Raw genomic sequence first — 13,487 nt, 5'->3', positions numbered from 1 at the left:
CTCTGTCTTTGACAAAAATTTGTGGATCTATGGGATACATATAGGATTTAGGAGATAGCCTACAGATGAATTTTTCGGTATATAATAATTGTTTGCCAAATATGGAGCATAGTCATTTAAAATTGAAGAGGAAGGAAAGCAATTTACATGGAGAGAAAAATTATTATATTCTGAGTCACTGCAAAATCAAAGAATTTGAAATCTGTAATCATGTTTGGGAAGGAGAGAAAAATTATGGTTGGTATAGGGTTTCCATTTGGTTTGTGATATTCTGAGTCAGTCTTAATTGAAAGTGTTCTTCCATCCTTGCTGGAACATCATTGTATTTCAATTACACCAGCAATGAGCCAAAGAAGAGATAGGTATTGCCTTGTAGTTCTATATTTCTTGCTTAGTGATGACACTGGAACCATATTGTCGTGACTGAGAAATTCATCCCACTCGGAGAAGGTTGATTAATGAGATGTATAATGGCCAGCAGTTTTATGATATAGAGTTGTACTGTCAAATGCAATTTGTGGTTTGGTTTCAACATGTTAATTTGAGGCGCTGGCCACATATCTTAGATTGGGTCTTGTGGATATACCCGTTTCATATTTTATGAAACTTTCATTTAGTGCTGAGAAAGATAAGGTGATTTGAGGGAGGGACACTATTGTTATTCAATCACCAGAGGCACTTGAACACTATTGTTATTCAATCAGTTATAAATCATTTGCAGTTGCTTGGTTATGAAGTCATGATCAGTTGTGAAGAAGCAGTACATGTTGTCTGTAAGTACAAAATTTGATCAATAAATTTCAAATTAAGGAACCAGTGCATACAAAAAAACCATGCATAGATCCTAAATAAACCAGAAGGCTTCAATAAACACAAAACCAACCTAGAAAGGAACCAATATACTTAAATCAACTCATTCCTACAACAATCCAAGAATTGAATCCGGATGGACAATCATGTGATGAATAGCCCGCAAAATTCTAAATGCAACTGATGAGCAGCATGAAATGGTTGCAGGGGAGAATATGTCAGTCAAAAAGTGGAAGAATCATTGAATATGAAGACAGTCACGATCTGCAGCAGGCAAGAATTGAATCATAGCAGAGATACCAATACTCTTTGTAGGGGATGGACATCCATGGCAATGGTGAAGGAAGAGCAGTACCCAATGTAGAAGCTACCCTGAACATATAAAAATGTGATAGATAAGAGGAACTAAGTTTGAATTTCAGTAACTACGAAACAATAGAGCAGCAAGAAGAAAACTAAATAGGCAAAGAAGACACACCTTTTCCCCGTGAGGACACCATGAGTAAATTTAGCAAAAAAAGAACTAAAAACCCCAGAAAAGACATTTCTATAATGAGGCACAACTAGCTCTCCTGAAATATAATTTCTAGAGTTGGTTAGCAAAAAAAACACCACATACATTGAAAGTCAAAGATAGATGTGACATGGTAAAATATAAACATAGATATATGTGTGTGTGTGTGTGTGTGTGTGTGTGTGTGTGTGTGTGAGAGAGAGAGAGAGAGAGAGAGAGCTAGTTGAGTCCTGAAATGAGAGGCTTTGTTAAGACTCATCCCTACAGAAACATCACTAAATAATATCACAAATGATAATATAGCTAGAGGCCTCCCTCACCTATACTCAAGAAGTTGCTGTGTAGAAATGAAACCAGAATACCAGATTTCCCTCCATTTTGAGTACAATGCAAATTATCTGATGAAGAATCAAATTTATCAGGACTACAAATCGCAGTATCATCAATCAGATTACTCCGACAAGATACAATTTCAAACCATATCCCAGAAGGAAATCTTCTTTGTCTTGCCAACCAAAGGAATATTTTGATATAAGGTGTCGCATGAATAACAGAGATAGCGACTTCAATCAGTATACATATAAGGCTGATGGTTGTGTTCACAATGCTAAAGAAGGTATAGAAAATAGAAGTAGTCGGTAAGAGAAGTAAGAGTGGTGTAAACAGAAGAGATCCAACGACATGTTGCTTCACAGTGTAGTCGTAGCTATCTAATCTCTGACGAAGAGGATTCCATTTTCGACCACTGCCAAAGAAGTAACAGAGAAAGAAAAGATATGAACTCTGAAATAAGACATGATATTATCAAGAAGTAAGGAAAAAGATATTTTACAACTTGAAGTTCTGTCTTGCAAAGAATATTGAATCTAGCAAAGTGCACAAGCTGATCTCTTTTAGAGAATAGAATTTCTCATCAACCAAATAAAGAGGAATCCTTCTTAAATGTCAACAAAAATTTAACCTATTTTGCATAGGAAGCCTCCCAAAATTTAAAATTAGTTCCTTCAAAAGTAACACTTCTAACTTTCTAAGATATAAGAATATCATTCTTCCATTAAATGTTCACAGTAAAAGCATCTCTCTAGGAATATGGCAAAGAAGGGCCCTAGCCACAAGAGCAACTAGAGCCACATATCTCTAAAGAGCACCTGGACATCCACAATCTATCAACCGCTCAAGTGATATGGGGACCAAAAATTACATCATTTGGGAGGATATTACCAATTCAAATTAGCACTCATGTTAAAATGTGAACAATCAAAGGTGTCCAAGGTATTTGAGAATATATGAATGAGTAACAAGCATTATTGAATCATGGAAGAAAGACAGGCAAGTTTGGCCAATGTACAAGCTCACAGGTAAAATGGAAATCAATTTCTTATCCCCATTTTTTCCTCTTCTTTAGCATCCTTACACATTTAACATGTCTTTTAGCTCAGGGAATGATACCCTTCAGAAGAAAAAAGCACTCAGAATAGCATCAACCATATAAGAACCAACATCAATTTTTTTTTATCAGTAGAACCAACATCAATTAAGGCAATCAAATATCACCATGACCTCTCATATCTTGATTGAAACAGATAAAGAACAACAAGGTGAGTATAAGTTTACAAAGTCCATAAGCAATGAATTTAAAGTTAAGAATTCTAAGTTTTACATTTAAGATTCATTTCAACATTACCCTGGAAAGAAACTATGAATGAGAACTCAATTGAAACAGATAGATAAAAATAGCAACAGATGTTCAAGAACACATAAAAGATGAAGTTTTCAGCTGATCCAAAGACCATTATCTAGCAATCCAAAAGGCTACATAAAGAGTTAAACATACCAAGGACAAATCATATCTACCAAAAAATCATATATAAACACACACAGAGTTCTGTATAAACTGCTGCAATGGCAATAAATCAGCATGCATGGCACATGCAATTCCCCCATCTCTTATTTTCTCCTCCTCTTTATTATGGTTTTCTTTCTTTTTTTTTTTTTTGATTGGCAAGAATTCAATTTTATTGATAAAGAAACAAAACCTTGTGCTCAAGATAATGAACACAAAGGATCATAAGAACACAAATAAACCAAATTCTAGATCTAAGAGAATCTAAAAACTCATAAATAACAGAACATTGTGAAGAACCCCAAGCCCTGGACCAATCAAAAAGAGTACCCCAAGCCCTTCTTATTATGTATTTTAGCTCCCATCTCTCATTATTCTTTGTATTGCTTCTTTTTCAATCCTTTTCTTTGTTCTTTTTCTTTTTATATTATCTTTTCCCCCTTTTCCCCACTCTAAGGAAGGTCCCATATACTGATTTTGTGTTTTCCTTGACCTCCTGGGATGCCTACGAAGTTACTTATCACAGGGATGAGAAAAAAGGCAATATAGAACTTATAGGATTTCGGACAAGTCAGCTCAGATATTTAAGAAACTATAACGATTCTTGCACTATCAGCAACACCAGGAAGAATCACTCAATGAACCAATATCGCTAATTGTTTCTTAATGATTTTTTTTTTTTTTTTTTGGGTTGATAAGTAATAAGAGTAGTTATATAGATTAAAAATATTAAAAACATTGAGTTCACAATGATGAACACAAAGGAACAAAGAAAGCAAAAGGACAAAAATCAAAAGGTTAGTCTAAGAGAAACAAGGATGTTTCTTAAGGAATTTTCAAAATTAATTATCTCTTTACTCACCTCAAAACTCATAAAAACCACAATTTCTCATAAGATTCTGCCATTTTGCAATGAACTTTCACTCATCTAAATTTCTCATTAGGTTTTTCTCTTTCCTCTTTTTCTTTTGATTGATACATTGCCCTAATGTATGGAGCACGAAGACAGTTATATTTTAATCTAATTTATTTAATTTTAGAAGTCACTTTTATATATTTGGATAAGTAGAAGTCAATTATAATATTAAATTTCCTAGAGTCAAGGTTATTTTCATAATTCAATAATTGGGCTTTGGCCCCAGGTCAATTTGGATTAGAGTTTAACTGCATTATTGTATTCCAACAAAGATAAGTTTACAATTGATGAATACATTTTCTATTGGAATTTTTCCAATGATTTGGTGCTAATTCCTAGGTTTTCTATCCCATTTGGTACAAACTCAAAGCAACCCTAGGTGTTGATTCCTAATTTTGTTTTAATTTTCTAATTGTTTCCCACAAAATCCTTCTTAAAGTTATACGTTCTTAGGGTCTTACCACATCTGGACCCGAGGGTCTTGATGTTATTTGTGCTACATCATACCCAGCACCCAATGAATTTTGAATCCACAACATACGGCTCCTCTCTATTCTTATAAGAGCAGCTTCCCTTATTTTTGTGGAGCTGAAAATGACAAGATTTTAATAATTCATTGCACATGTTAAGCTCCTTATATCAATCACTAGTGCATTGCATGAACTGCATGATATCTTGATTTAAATGGTAGAGTTTTTTTTTACATTTTAATGCTTATGATTGTTTTGATAAAAGTGACTACCATGACAGCCAGGTGGAATTTTGACCGTTTTAAAAGTTGTAAAAACTAAACCAAGAAATGGAATCACAAAGTGTTACCTGAAAAGGCGCCACAAATCTGCTAATGCCTGTGTCTGTGTTGAATATACAAGTGAGACCAGCCAATGAAGAGTTGAGATATGCAGAGTTGCTAGTAAAAAAAAGTCTATGATCAAAGCAGCTGGTATTGTCATCCCAAATAGAATCCCTGATATTGCAAGCCCTTTAATAATATAGATGGAAAGGAAACCAAGAAAGACTGAGAGGGTAGACCATATTTGGATCGCATTAAGAGAAACCATGCCAAGAACGCCTGCCAATTCCGTGTTTAACTTGAAACCTGCAGGGGCTCCCATCAACCAAGCACAACTTGACCGCATCGATTTGTATGTAATTTCACCAGTAAAGTTCATAACCCACCAGCAAGCAGATTCTGCATTGTATAACAGTGCCCAACCAATCAAGTTTCCCAAGAGAACATCAAGAGCCAAGCTTGACCACATGGAATGCCTGCGTAATGCAGCTTTCTCCGCATATTCAACGCATGATAGAGACCTTCAAAAAAGAATAAAAAATGCAGTTGATGAGTTGAGAAAAATAGGAACCTACTGCAAACGATGAATTCAGCCAATAAATAATAAAAACGGTAGCCAATTTAAGTGATTCATTCTAGGTATTGTAGACCTACAATAACACCCTGATTAGATGTGATTGGGCCATCATCCCCACACCCCCCCCCCCCAGAAACCCAACTTTTTTTGTTCCTCCCTTCCCTGCAGATAGACTACAGATGTTTATTTATTGAGTTTATACTCAAATTGAATATCAACTTCAACCCTAGAATTACATGAAATGAGCTTCTTCTTCTTCTTTTTTGGTAAGGGGGGATTCAGTAGGATAGAAAATCTAATTAAAATGCTTAGATCTAAAAAAAGGAAAAGGCAGAAAACAATTGAAAATCATAGTGGCTTTAAACCTAACTTGAGGCACAAATCTGATGTAAAACCTGATGTATAAATTAAAGACTGAAGCCTCGTATTAATTAGCATTTAAAACCTGATGTATAAATAAAAAGTATTCTTCAGAAACCTCATCTTACCTCAGGCCATTATCTTGAAGGAAGATTGGCCAATACAAGATCTGACAGCAGCGGATTCGAATACTTATCCATGTAGACCTGAATATCCTTGCTGATTTAATATATATCCACGATTGTGATCCAAAACTCAAAAGGATATGGAGAAGCTGAAGAATGAAGTAGAATAAAGTTGATAATGAAGCCATGGACATTGCAAATAGTTGCCAGATGAAGGTAAGAAACCTGAAAGCCAAAACATAGGCCATCAAATATTGCAGACCAAGGTGTGAGGGAAGAAGGAAGGTGGGATGCAAGACTAGAGTCTTCAAGAGAGATACCTGCAAACAATAAAAAACTGAACAATGGGCCTCCTAGGAGCCACATGTCTCTCGAAAAATATTTTAGCAGAAGCAGCACTGTTAATTGCCAAAATTACTGTATCCTGTACTTTTAAAAAAAAAAATTGAAAAGGCATTTTAATAAGCAGCCAAAATGTCTAAATGCACCAAAAAAATATAAAATAGACAACAAATCAAAAAACTTGCAAACTCTGGTACCAAGTCAACTAGTGGCTGCTTTTGGTGAAGTTCATCAACCCACTTGGGTTTCTTGAAATCAGCTTTCACTTGCTCAGATGAATTCCACAAGTGCAACGAGAAATGGTGACCACCATATGAGGGAGTATCATAAAGTATTACCTTCATTGTTCAAATAAACAAGAGGAGATTAATTACAACTAACAAATATAGCTTCAAGGAGCCACAAGCATGGAGTAGAAGCCATCATGACTTACGATTATCAAAAAAGAAAAAAAGTAGCCATCATGTCTTACATACGTGGACATCACACTGAAACACTATTTGCCCATTCCAATGAAAGTGATGCAATTTAGGAATCCGATAAATTTCTCCACCACACTGTTCAGGAAAATCATTTAGCAGCAGGATCCAATTACTGCTTCCAATAGAAGCTTGTGTACATTGTCCTAATAATCCATCATATTTGCGGCACCCGCAAGTCCAATGTCCATGGTTTTCTCTAAATGTATCTCTATTTTTCTGCACGCAAGCATTGCCACAAATTGAGGAATTTCTTTGATCTTCTTTTGTTCCAGAGCTTAACAACAGGCCATTACTGTTAAGATCTACACCATGCTGTCCCAGTATAGAGAGCTTTGATTTATCCTGAAGAAATTTGGGCATGTTCCCATTTGCATCATGAAGTGTCCCCTGATAAAAAGCAGTAGTTCAGACAGAAATTTACTTACCATATCAAAACACCTTCAGGTAGCCAACCAAGAAAAAAATATTCTAAAGGTCATTATGGTTCCCATAACAAGAGCAAACTTCATTCTGGAGTTGTTGCATAGCTTAACATTTACCCAACCAAATATTTTCCTAATTACCCAGGTGCTCCTTAGGAAATCTCAGTATAAAATTCTCTCTCTTAGCTTCTTGTAGAGACGTCAAAAATTAAAAATGACCAAGTTAAGGGCTACCATAATAAAATAAAAGTGACCACTAGCATACTGCCCCTATACAACAAATTCTTAATTGGTAAGTTACAGGTGCACCCAATGGGTCTTGAACCCACGACCTCACCCTCCATCTAGAACTTAAGTGCTAGAGCTCAAATGGTGCTAGAGCTCCTATACAACAAAACCATAACAGATAATTGGATAGAAGAACAATAGAGGTACATTTAGAGAAATGCACATTAGCCAAGAATCAATAATTCGATACACTAATCCAACTTGAGCCTATATGACATGACCAATCAATCAATATGCTTCAACACTTGACCTTCGTCATGTATTCCATACATCACATTAGATATATATTACATAAAGAATTGCACTTTAGTTAGACAGTGGGAAATGACACCAGAAAACAAAGCAAAAAAGAAGTTCAGTTTTGATCCATTCAGGGTGGAAAGCGAAAACTAGCAAGTGGTCATTGATGAAAAAAATAAATAAAATAAAATAAAAAATTGTGGATATAATATTCTAATATGCTACTGTTATGCCTAATGTGGAGTTGTGGACCATACAGTGTGAATGTAATCGGAGGAAATATGACAAAATAAAGCTTCCTCTAATAGGCTTATCTTAAGTATAGGTATCAGGGGATGTCTACTGAAGGCAGTTGGTTATCACTTTTTCGGTAAACTTGCATACTTTTTATGTGCATTTGTAACTCTTGGGGTTCCATAGTAAACTACTTGTATTGTGTACTTTAGTTTCCTCTTTTCTAGTAAATTTTTTTTTATGACTTATCAAAAAATAAAAATTCCAATGTATACCTGTTAAGTTATGAATTAAAAAGAGGGAACATGAATTCTACAGTTAAGCCAAACCCCAAATACTAAAGCAAGCATAAACGTGTATTAGAATAAAAACAACAAGCATGACACTGAGAACACCTCTCTACCTCACCCAGATGGTGGAAAAATGAGAAATCGCTCTTAACATAATCTGGTATTTTACGACCAACATTTAACATATTAGTGTTTCTTTAAGTCATACTTTTACAATATTAGAAATTAAAAAAGGAGGGTGCAACCAATTACTAATGCTAAGAGTATTTGGCCCCATTTTCCATAAGTGTATACAGGCATTCTTCAAAAATTACAGGTGCTATACCTCAAGGCCAGACTGGTTATGCAAAAGAGAGCCTTCACAACACCCAAAAGCTACCACTATGTCAAGAGAAACTGAGGAAGACACAAACCACCCAAATAAAAAATTGGAGGATAATGGTTCACTCAATGCCAGCTCCTTCGGCCACCAGATCCTACACTTTCTTCTCATTTTCACCTCATGATTGTGCCTCTTTATCCATTTAATGGTCCCCTAAATCCTGTAACGGAGTAAAGCAGCCATTTATATAATCTTATACATTGAGCATAGTAACTCAAAAAATTGCGAATATTATTGAATTTGCATAGAACACTTAAAATAATTTTCAAACAATGAACTATAACTCAATTGGCCCTACCTCCTTCCACAATAATGGTTCAAGAGTGACGTTGTGGATTCAAAACCTACTAAGCACGTGTGTGTTACTTACTAATAAAAATAAAATAAGAAACAACAACAACATCCAAGCTTAATCCCAATTTTTTTAGGGTTGGCTATGAATTCTTAACATATTAGTTAGATTCGGCCACATGTATTCTTTTGTGCCATTCTATTATATCCAAAGTCATAATCTATGTTATTTCCTTAATTGACATGTCATATTTTACTACTTCTACTAATGTTAATTTTGGTCTTCATCTACCTTTTTTATTCCATCAATTTGAATCAACTCACTTTTTCTCTCACTGGTGCATTTTAATCACTCTGCGCTAAACATGACCAAACCATTTCAAACAACAACAACTACTCTCTCTCTCTCTCTCTCTCTCTCTCTCTCTCTCTCTCTCTCCTCTTTTCATTTTCCCCATTTCAAATACTATCTTTTGGGTATTTCCACTTAACCATCTTTAACAATTATGAAAATTTTACACATTATTTAAAAAAAAAAATAGAAAATTCAAACTTTATCATAACACTCATAAAATAAAATCAAAAAAAAAAAAAAGAACAAAAATTAAACCAACTATAAAATGAAAATCTTACACAGTATATAACACTGAAAAAAAAAATTAGAAAAATTAAAAACTCTATAATAACACTAAATTAACATAAATGAAATCAAATGCATTCATATTTGATGTCAACTAAAAAACAAAAACCTCGATTTTAGTGGAGTTTTGAGTCTGTCTGCGGCTTCTTTTCCTGCAAATTCTCGGCATCCAAACAGTGATTTAGCTGAGAAATCTATGGCCTTGAAGCAACTCTGATTGTAACAGTGAAGCTAATTCCTCAAACCCGAATCAGGCGCTGCTGCGAAGGGGAAGCGAATATTGAGAGAGAGAGAGAGAGAAGCAAATGGGAAGAGAAGGCTGCAATTACGAGAAATCTGGGAAATTACTACTTTTGGAATTTGGAGCAGTGAAAAAAAAAAAAAAAAAGCAGCGAAGGTTTGATTGTAAAGGTGCGCTTTTGGACTTACAGTAACGTTATATAAAGAGTTCTAGTATTTCAGCATCAAATGGCCTATTAGCTCAGTTGGTTAGAGCGTCGTGCTAATAACGCGAAGGTCGCAGGTTCGAAACCTGCATGGGCCATTAATAAGCTTTTTTATTATTATCAATTTTCCAGTTTTTATCAAACATTTTTTTAACAATTTTGAATTTTCCCATTTTTTAACAAACCAATAACTACTAATTTTTTACCATTTTTTGGTTTTTTCCATTTTTCAACAAACATTTTCTTATAGTTTTTCCCATTTTTAACAAACATTTTTTATTTTTAGTTTTTCCCATTTTTTAACAAACATTTTTCGTTTTTTGTTTTGTTTTTGACAATTTTCCCATTTTTTAACAAACTTTTTTTAACAATTTTCCCATTTTTTAACAAACAAATAACTACTAATTTTTTACCATTTTTTGGTTTTTTCCATTTTTAACAAACATTTTTTTTATATAGTTTTTCCCATTTTTAACAAACAATTTTTTTTTTATTTTATAGTTTTTCCCCTTTGTCAACAAACATTTTTGTTTTTTGTTTTGTTTTTGATTACTTATTTTATATACTCGCTTTCAATTAAGAGAACATGTTAATGTCAATAGCTTTATAACTCAACCAAAATCTCTTGGTATTTCCAATGGAAACGTAAAAAAATCCACAATTTTTATTGAGGAGGATGGTTCAAAGATAAAGATGAACAAATTTTATCGGTGATTTCTAGCGTGAAGTGACAGAAGGCATGCCATGTGAGGCGGTGTGTGGTGGTCGGGATCCCCTCTCCTCTAGTAGCGTGAAATGAACTGAATTGCCCTTTTTAAGTACAAACGGTGTTAAAATGAATAATTTAGCTAGGGCTTAGGGGTTTAATTATTATTTCAATAAGTTCAGGGCTTAGGATTTATAATGATAAGTAAGACATGCAATCCGCTGTAGCACATTGGCAATTCTATTGTTCAAAGTGATTGAATATTGAATCTGGGTTTGAATCCCGGCAGCGGAAAATTCTTTTTGGCTATTTTTTTATTGGGTATGTGCATGAGAATTAAGATCTTCTCATTAGGATCACACTTCTTACAGAACCCAATACGAATGGCCCACTTTATTTTGTATTTTTATTCTTTTAAAAAAATATGTTCATAAATAAAATATCATTTGCTAATCAGAGTTATCAAACACACCCAATATGCTCACTCTCAGCGTTTGTTTGTTTGATTCTTTTTTTATTATTATTTATTTTATATACTCACTTTCAATTAAGAGAACATGTCAGTGTTAATAGTTATATAACTCAACCAATATCTCTAGGTATTTTCAATGGAGACATATAAAAAAAAATCCCACAATTTTTATTGAGGAGAATGGTTCAAACACAAAGATGAACAAATTTTACCAATGGTTTCCGGTATGAAGTGACAGAAGGCGTGCCATGTGAGACAATGTGTGATGAACAAATTTTAACAAACATTTTTTTTAACAATTTTCCCATTTTTTAACAAACCAATAACTACTAATTTTTTTACCATTTTTTGGTTTTTCCCATTTTTTAACAATTTTTTTTTCTTTTTAATAGTTTTTCCCATATTTTTAACAATTTTTCCATTTTTTAACAAATTTTTTTTTAATAGTTTTTCCCATTTTTTAACAAACATTTTTTAATTTTAGTTTTTCCCATTTTTAAACAATTTTTTTTTTAACAATTTTCAAAATATGCAGCATAGATTGACAAATAAGATTGCACGACGTGGCTTGAGAGGAAAATAAAATTGAACAAGAAGAACCAGGGGCTAACGAGTAACGACAACTATCTTTTTTATAGTTTTTTAATTGATCTTTTGATCACCCATGTTTTAACAAATTTCTAAAACATGCAGTAGAGATAGTTTTTCTAATAACATTTTTTTTTTTTTACTTTTTTAACAAATTCACATAGTGATTCGATCTTTTGATGGCCCAATTTTGGAAAACCATTTGTGGGGGCAACTATTTTAACAAATTTCTAAAATATGCAATTGAAATAGTTTTTCTAATAACTTTTTTTTAATACTTTTTTTAACAAATTTTTAAATATGTAGCATAGACAAATAAGATTGCACCACATGGCTTGAGAGTTAAAAGAATAATTTTTTATTTTTTAAAATGGGATGAAAAAAAAGAAGATTTGAACAAAAATAACCAAGAGATTCAAGGCTCGGATTTCATTTCTTCTTCTTCCTTTTTAATGGAAGCAAAAAGAATATTTGAACAATAACCAAGAAATACAAGACTCCAAATAGAAGTGCAAAAAGAAGAAGGCTCCAAATAGGACCTCCAGTTTTATGTTTTTTTTTTTTTTTTTTTTTTTGAGAATGCAGTTTTATGTAATTATTTATGGGCAAAACTTAGATACAGTATTTAGATAATATTTCTTAGGTTTCTTTTTTAAGATTCTGTAATGTAGATTTTTTTCTCATGGGATAGAAGTGTTTTATTTTTTATTTTTAATTAAGTAGCCACATTACTGAATCTTAAAATGAAAACTTTAAAAATAACACCTAAGATACTGTACATAAATTTTGTCTATTATTTATTAATTTTGATTCATAGACAATATCTGCATCCAATTAGGTTGATACAATAATGCCAACACTGAGTTTAATAAAAAATCATTTGTGTAAATTAATCATTTTCAACCCTCCTAATTTTACTATTGAATAGTTGAAGAGTACAACATTTTTTTTTTTTGGGATACTAGTACAACATTTATTTTAATCTATACAGTATGATATATATTATTTTTTTTAATGAGGACAGTATAATATATACATTAAAATAAAATAAATTATTGAGTAAGTGTCGAAAATGGTGCCACTTGGATTCCACAATTTGGTTTTAAACTTTATAATATATGATTATGATAACAAGTTATGATTAAGAATGTGGGTCTTTTGCTAGGTAGGATAAAGTGGTATCATTCTCATTACCAAAATTTTAATCAGAACTACCAACAAGCCATGTGAAAATACTTAAGTTATGTTTAGTAACAGTTTTTGTTTTCTATTTTCAAAAACTCGTATTTAGGAATATAATGAAAAAACAATTTTCTTGTATTTTTGAAATCAAAAACATGTTTGGTTAGTTGAAATTAAAAAGACAGTTTTTTGAAAAAAATAGAAAATACTAAAATATGTTGTTACTAGGATTTGAACTCCAATGCTAACTCATTAAATTAGATAAATTTATTAAATTAAATTTTTATTTTCATTGACTTTTAAAAATTAGAAATTGAAAATAGCATTTTGCATGTTTTGGTAACAGTTTTTGTTTTTTATCCAGTTTGGGTTGCCAAATAAGTTTTTTAGTCTCAAAAATAGAAAATTGTTTTTGAAAATAGAAACTAAGAAGAAAAAACAGTTACCAAACATACTCGTATTTTCCAAAAAAAAAAAAAACGCGCATAATCGGGTATTGATTGTTTCTCAAAAAAAAAAAAAAAAAAAAAATCAGGTATTGATT

The 13,487-nt window shown here is 32.6% G+C and overlaps 1 protein-coding gene and 1 non-coding gene across 4 annotated transcripts; one reads left to right on the top strand and one right to left on the bottom strand.

Annotated features, from left to right (window-relative positions):
* Positions 1 to 785: 785 nt before the first annotated feature.
* On the bottom strand, positions 786 to 9,907 carry LOC115952916 (phosphatidylinositol N-acetylglucosaminyltransferase subunit Q). 3 transcript variants are annotated; one of them, XM_031070264.1, is made up of 10 exons: positions 9,659 to 9,907; positions 8,562 to 8,778; positions 6,757 to 7,149; positions 6,478 to 6,618; positions 6,259 to 6,362; positions 5,942 to 6,163; positions 4,903 to 5,397; positions 1,645 to 2,069; positions 1,289 to 1,382; positions 786 to 1,182 (listed from the first exon to the last, which is right to left on the bottom strand). In XM_031070264.1, the coding sequence occupies exons 2-10, from the start codon at positions 8,727 to 8,729 to the stop codon at positions 1,068 to 1,070; spliced, it is 2,157 nt and encodes a 718-aa protein (XP_030926124.1). In that variant the 5' UTR covers positions 8,730 to 8,778; positions 9,659 to 9,907; the 3' UTR covers positions 786 to 1,067. The 3 variants fall into 3 exon arrangements, with proteins under 3 accessions (XP_030926124.1, XP_030926125.1, XP_030926126.1); XM_031070265.1 differs by lacking the exons at positions 8,562 to 8,778; positions 9,659 to 9,907 and having other exon boundaries at positions 6,714 to 6,850; XM_031070266.1 differs by lacking the exons at positions 8,562 to 8,778; positions 9,659 to 9,907 and having other exon boundaries at positions 6,753 to 6,850.
* A 112-nt stretch (positions 9,908 to 10,019) lies between these two features.
* On the top strand, positions 10,020 to 10,093 carry TRNAI-AAU. The gene has a single exon. It is a non-coding gene; the product is annotated as a tRNA-Ile (tRNA).
* The last annotated feature ends 3,394 nt before the right edge of the window (positions 10,094 to 13,487 follow it).

This window comes from Quercus lobata, chromosome 7 (assembly GCF_001633185.2).
Source record: "Quercus lobata isolate SW786 chromosome 7, ValleyOak3.0 Primary Assembly, whole genome shotgun sequence".
NCBI lineage: Eukaryota > Viridiplantae > Streptophyta > Magnoliopsida > Fagales > Fagaceae > Quercus > Quercus lobata.
This window is presented reverse-complemented; position numbering and strand designations above follow the sequence as displayed.

Bases quoted from the DNA above. Each gene is read 5' to 3' on its own strand.
- LOC115952916 (XM_031070264.1), bottom strand. From the start codon at position 8,729: ATGAGAAGAAAGTGTAGGATCTGGTGGCCGAAGGAGCTGGCATTGAGT. The intron at 7,150-8,561 runs GTATAGCACCTG...GCTTTTTATCAG, and splicing joins ATAACCAGTCTGGCCTTGAG to GGGACACTTCATGATGCAAA. The intron at 1,383-1,644 runs GTGAGGGAGGCC...ATTATATTTCAG, and splicing joins CAGCAACTTCTTGAGTATAG to GAGAGCTAGTTGTGCCTCAT.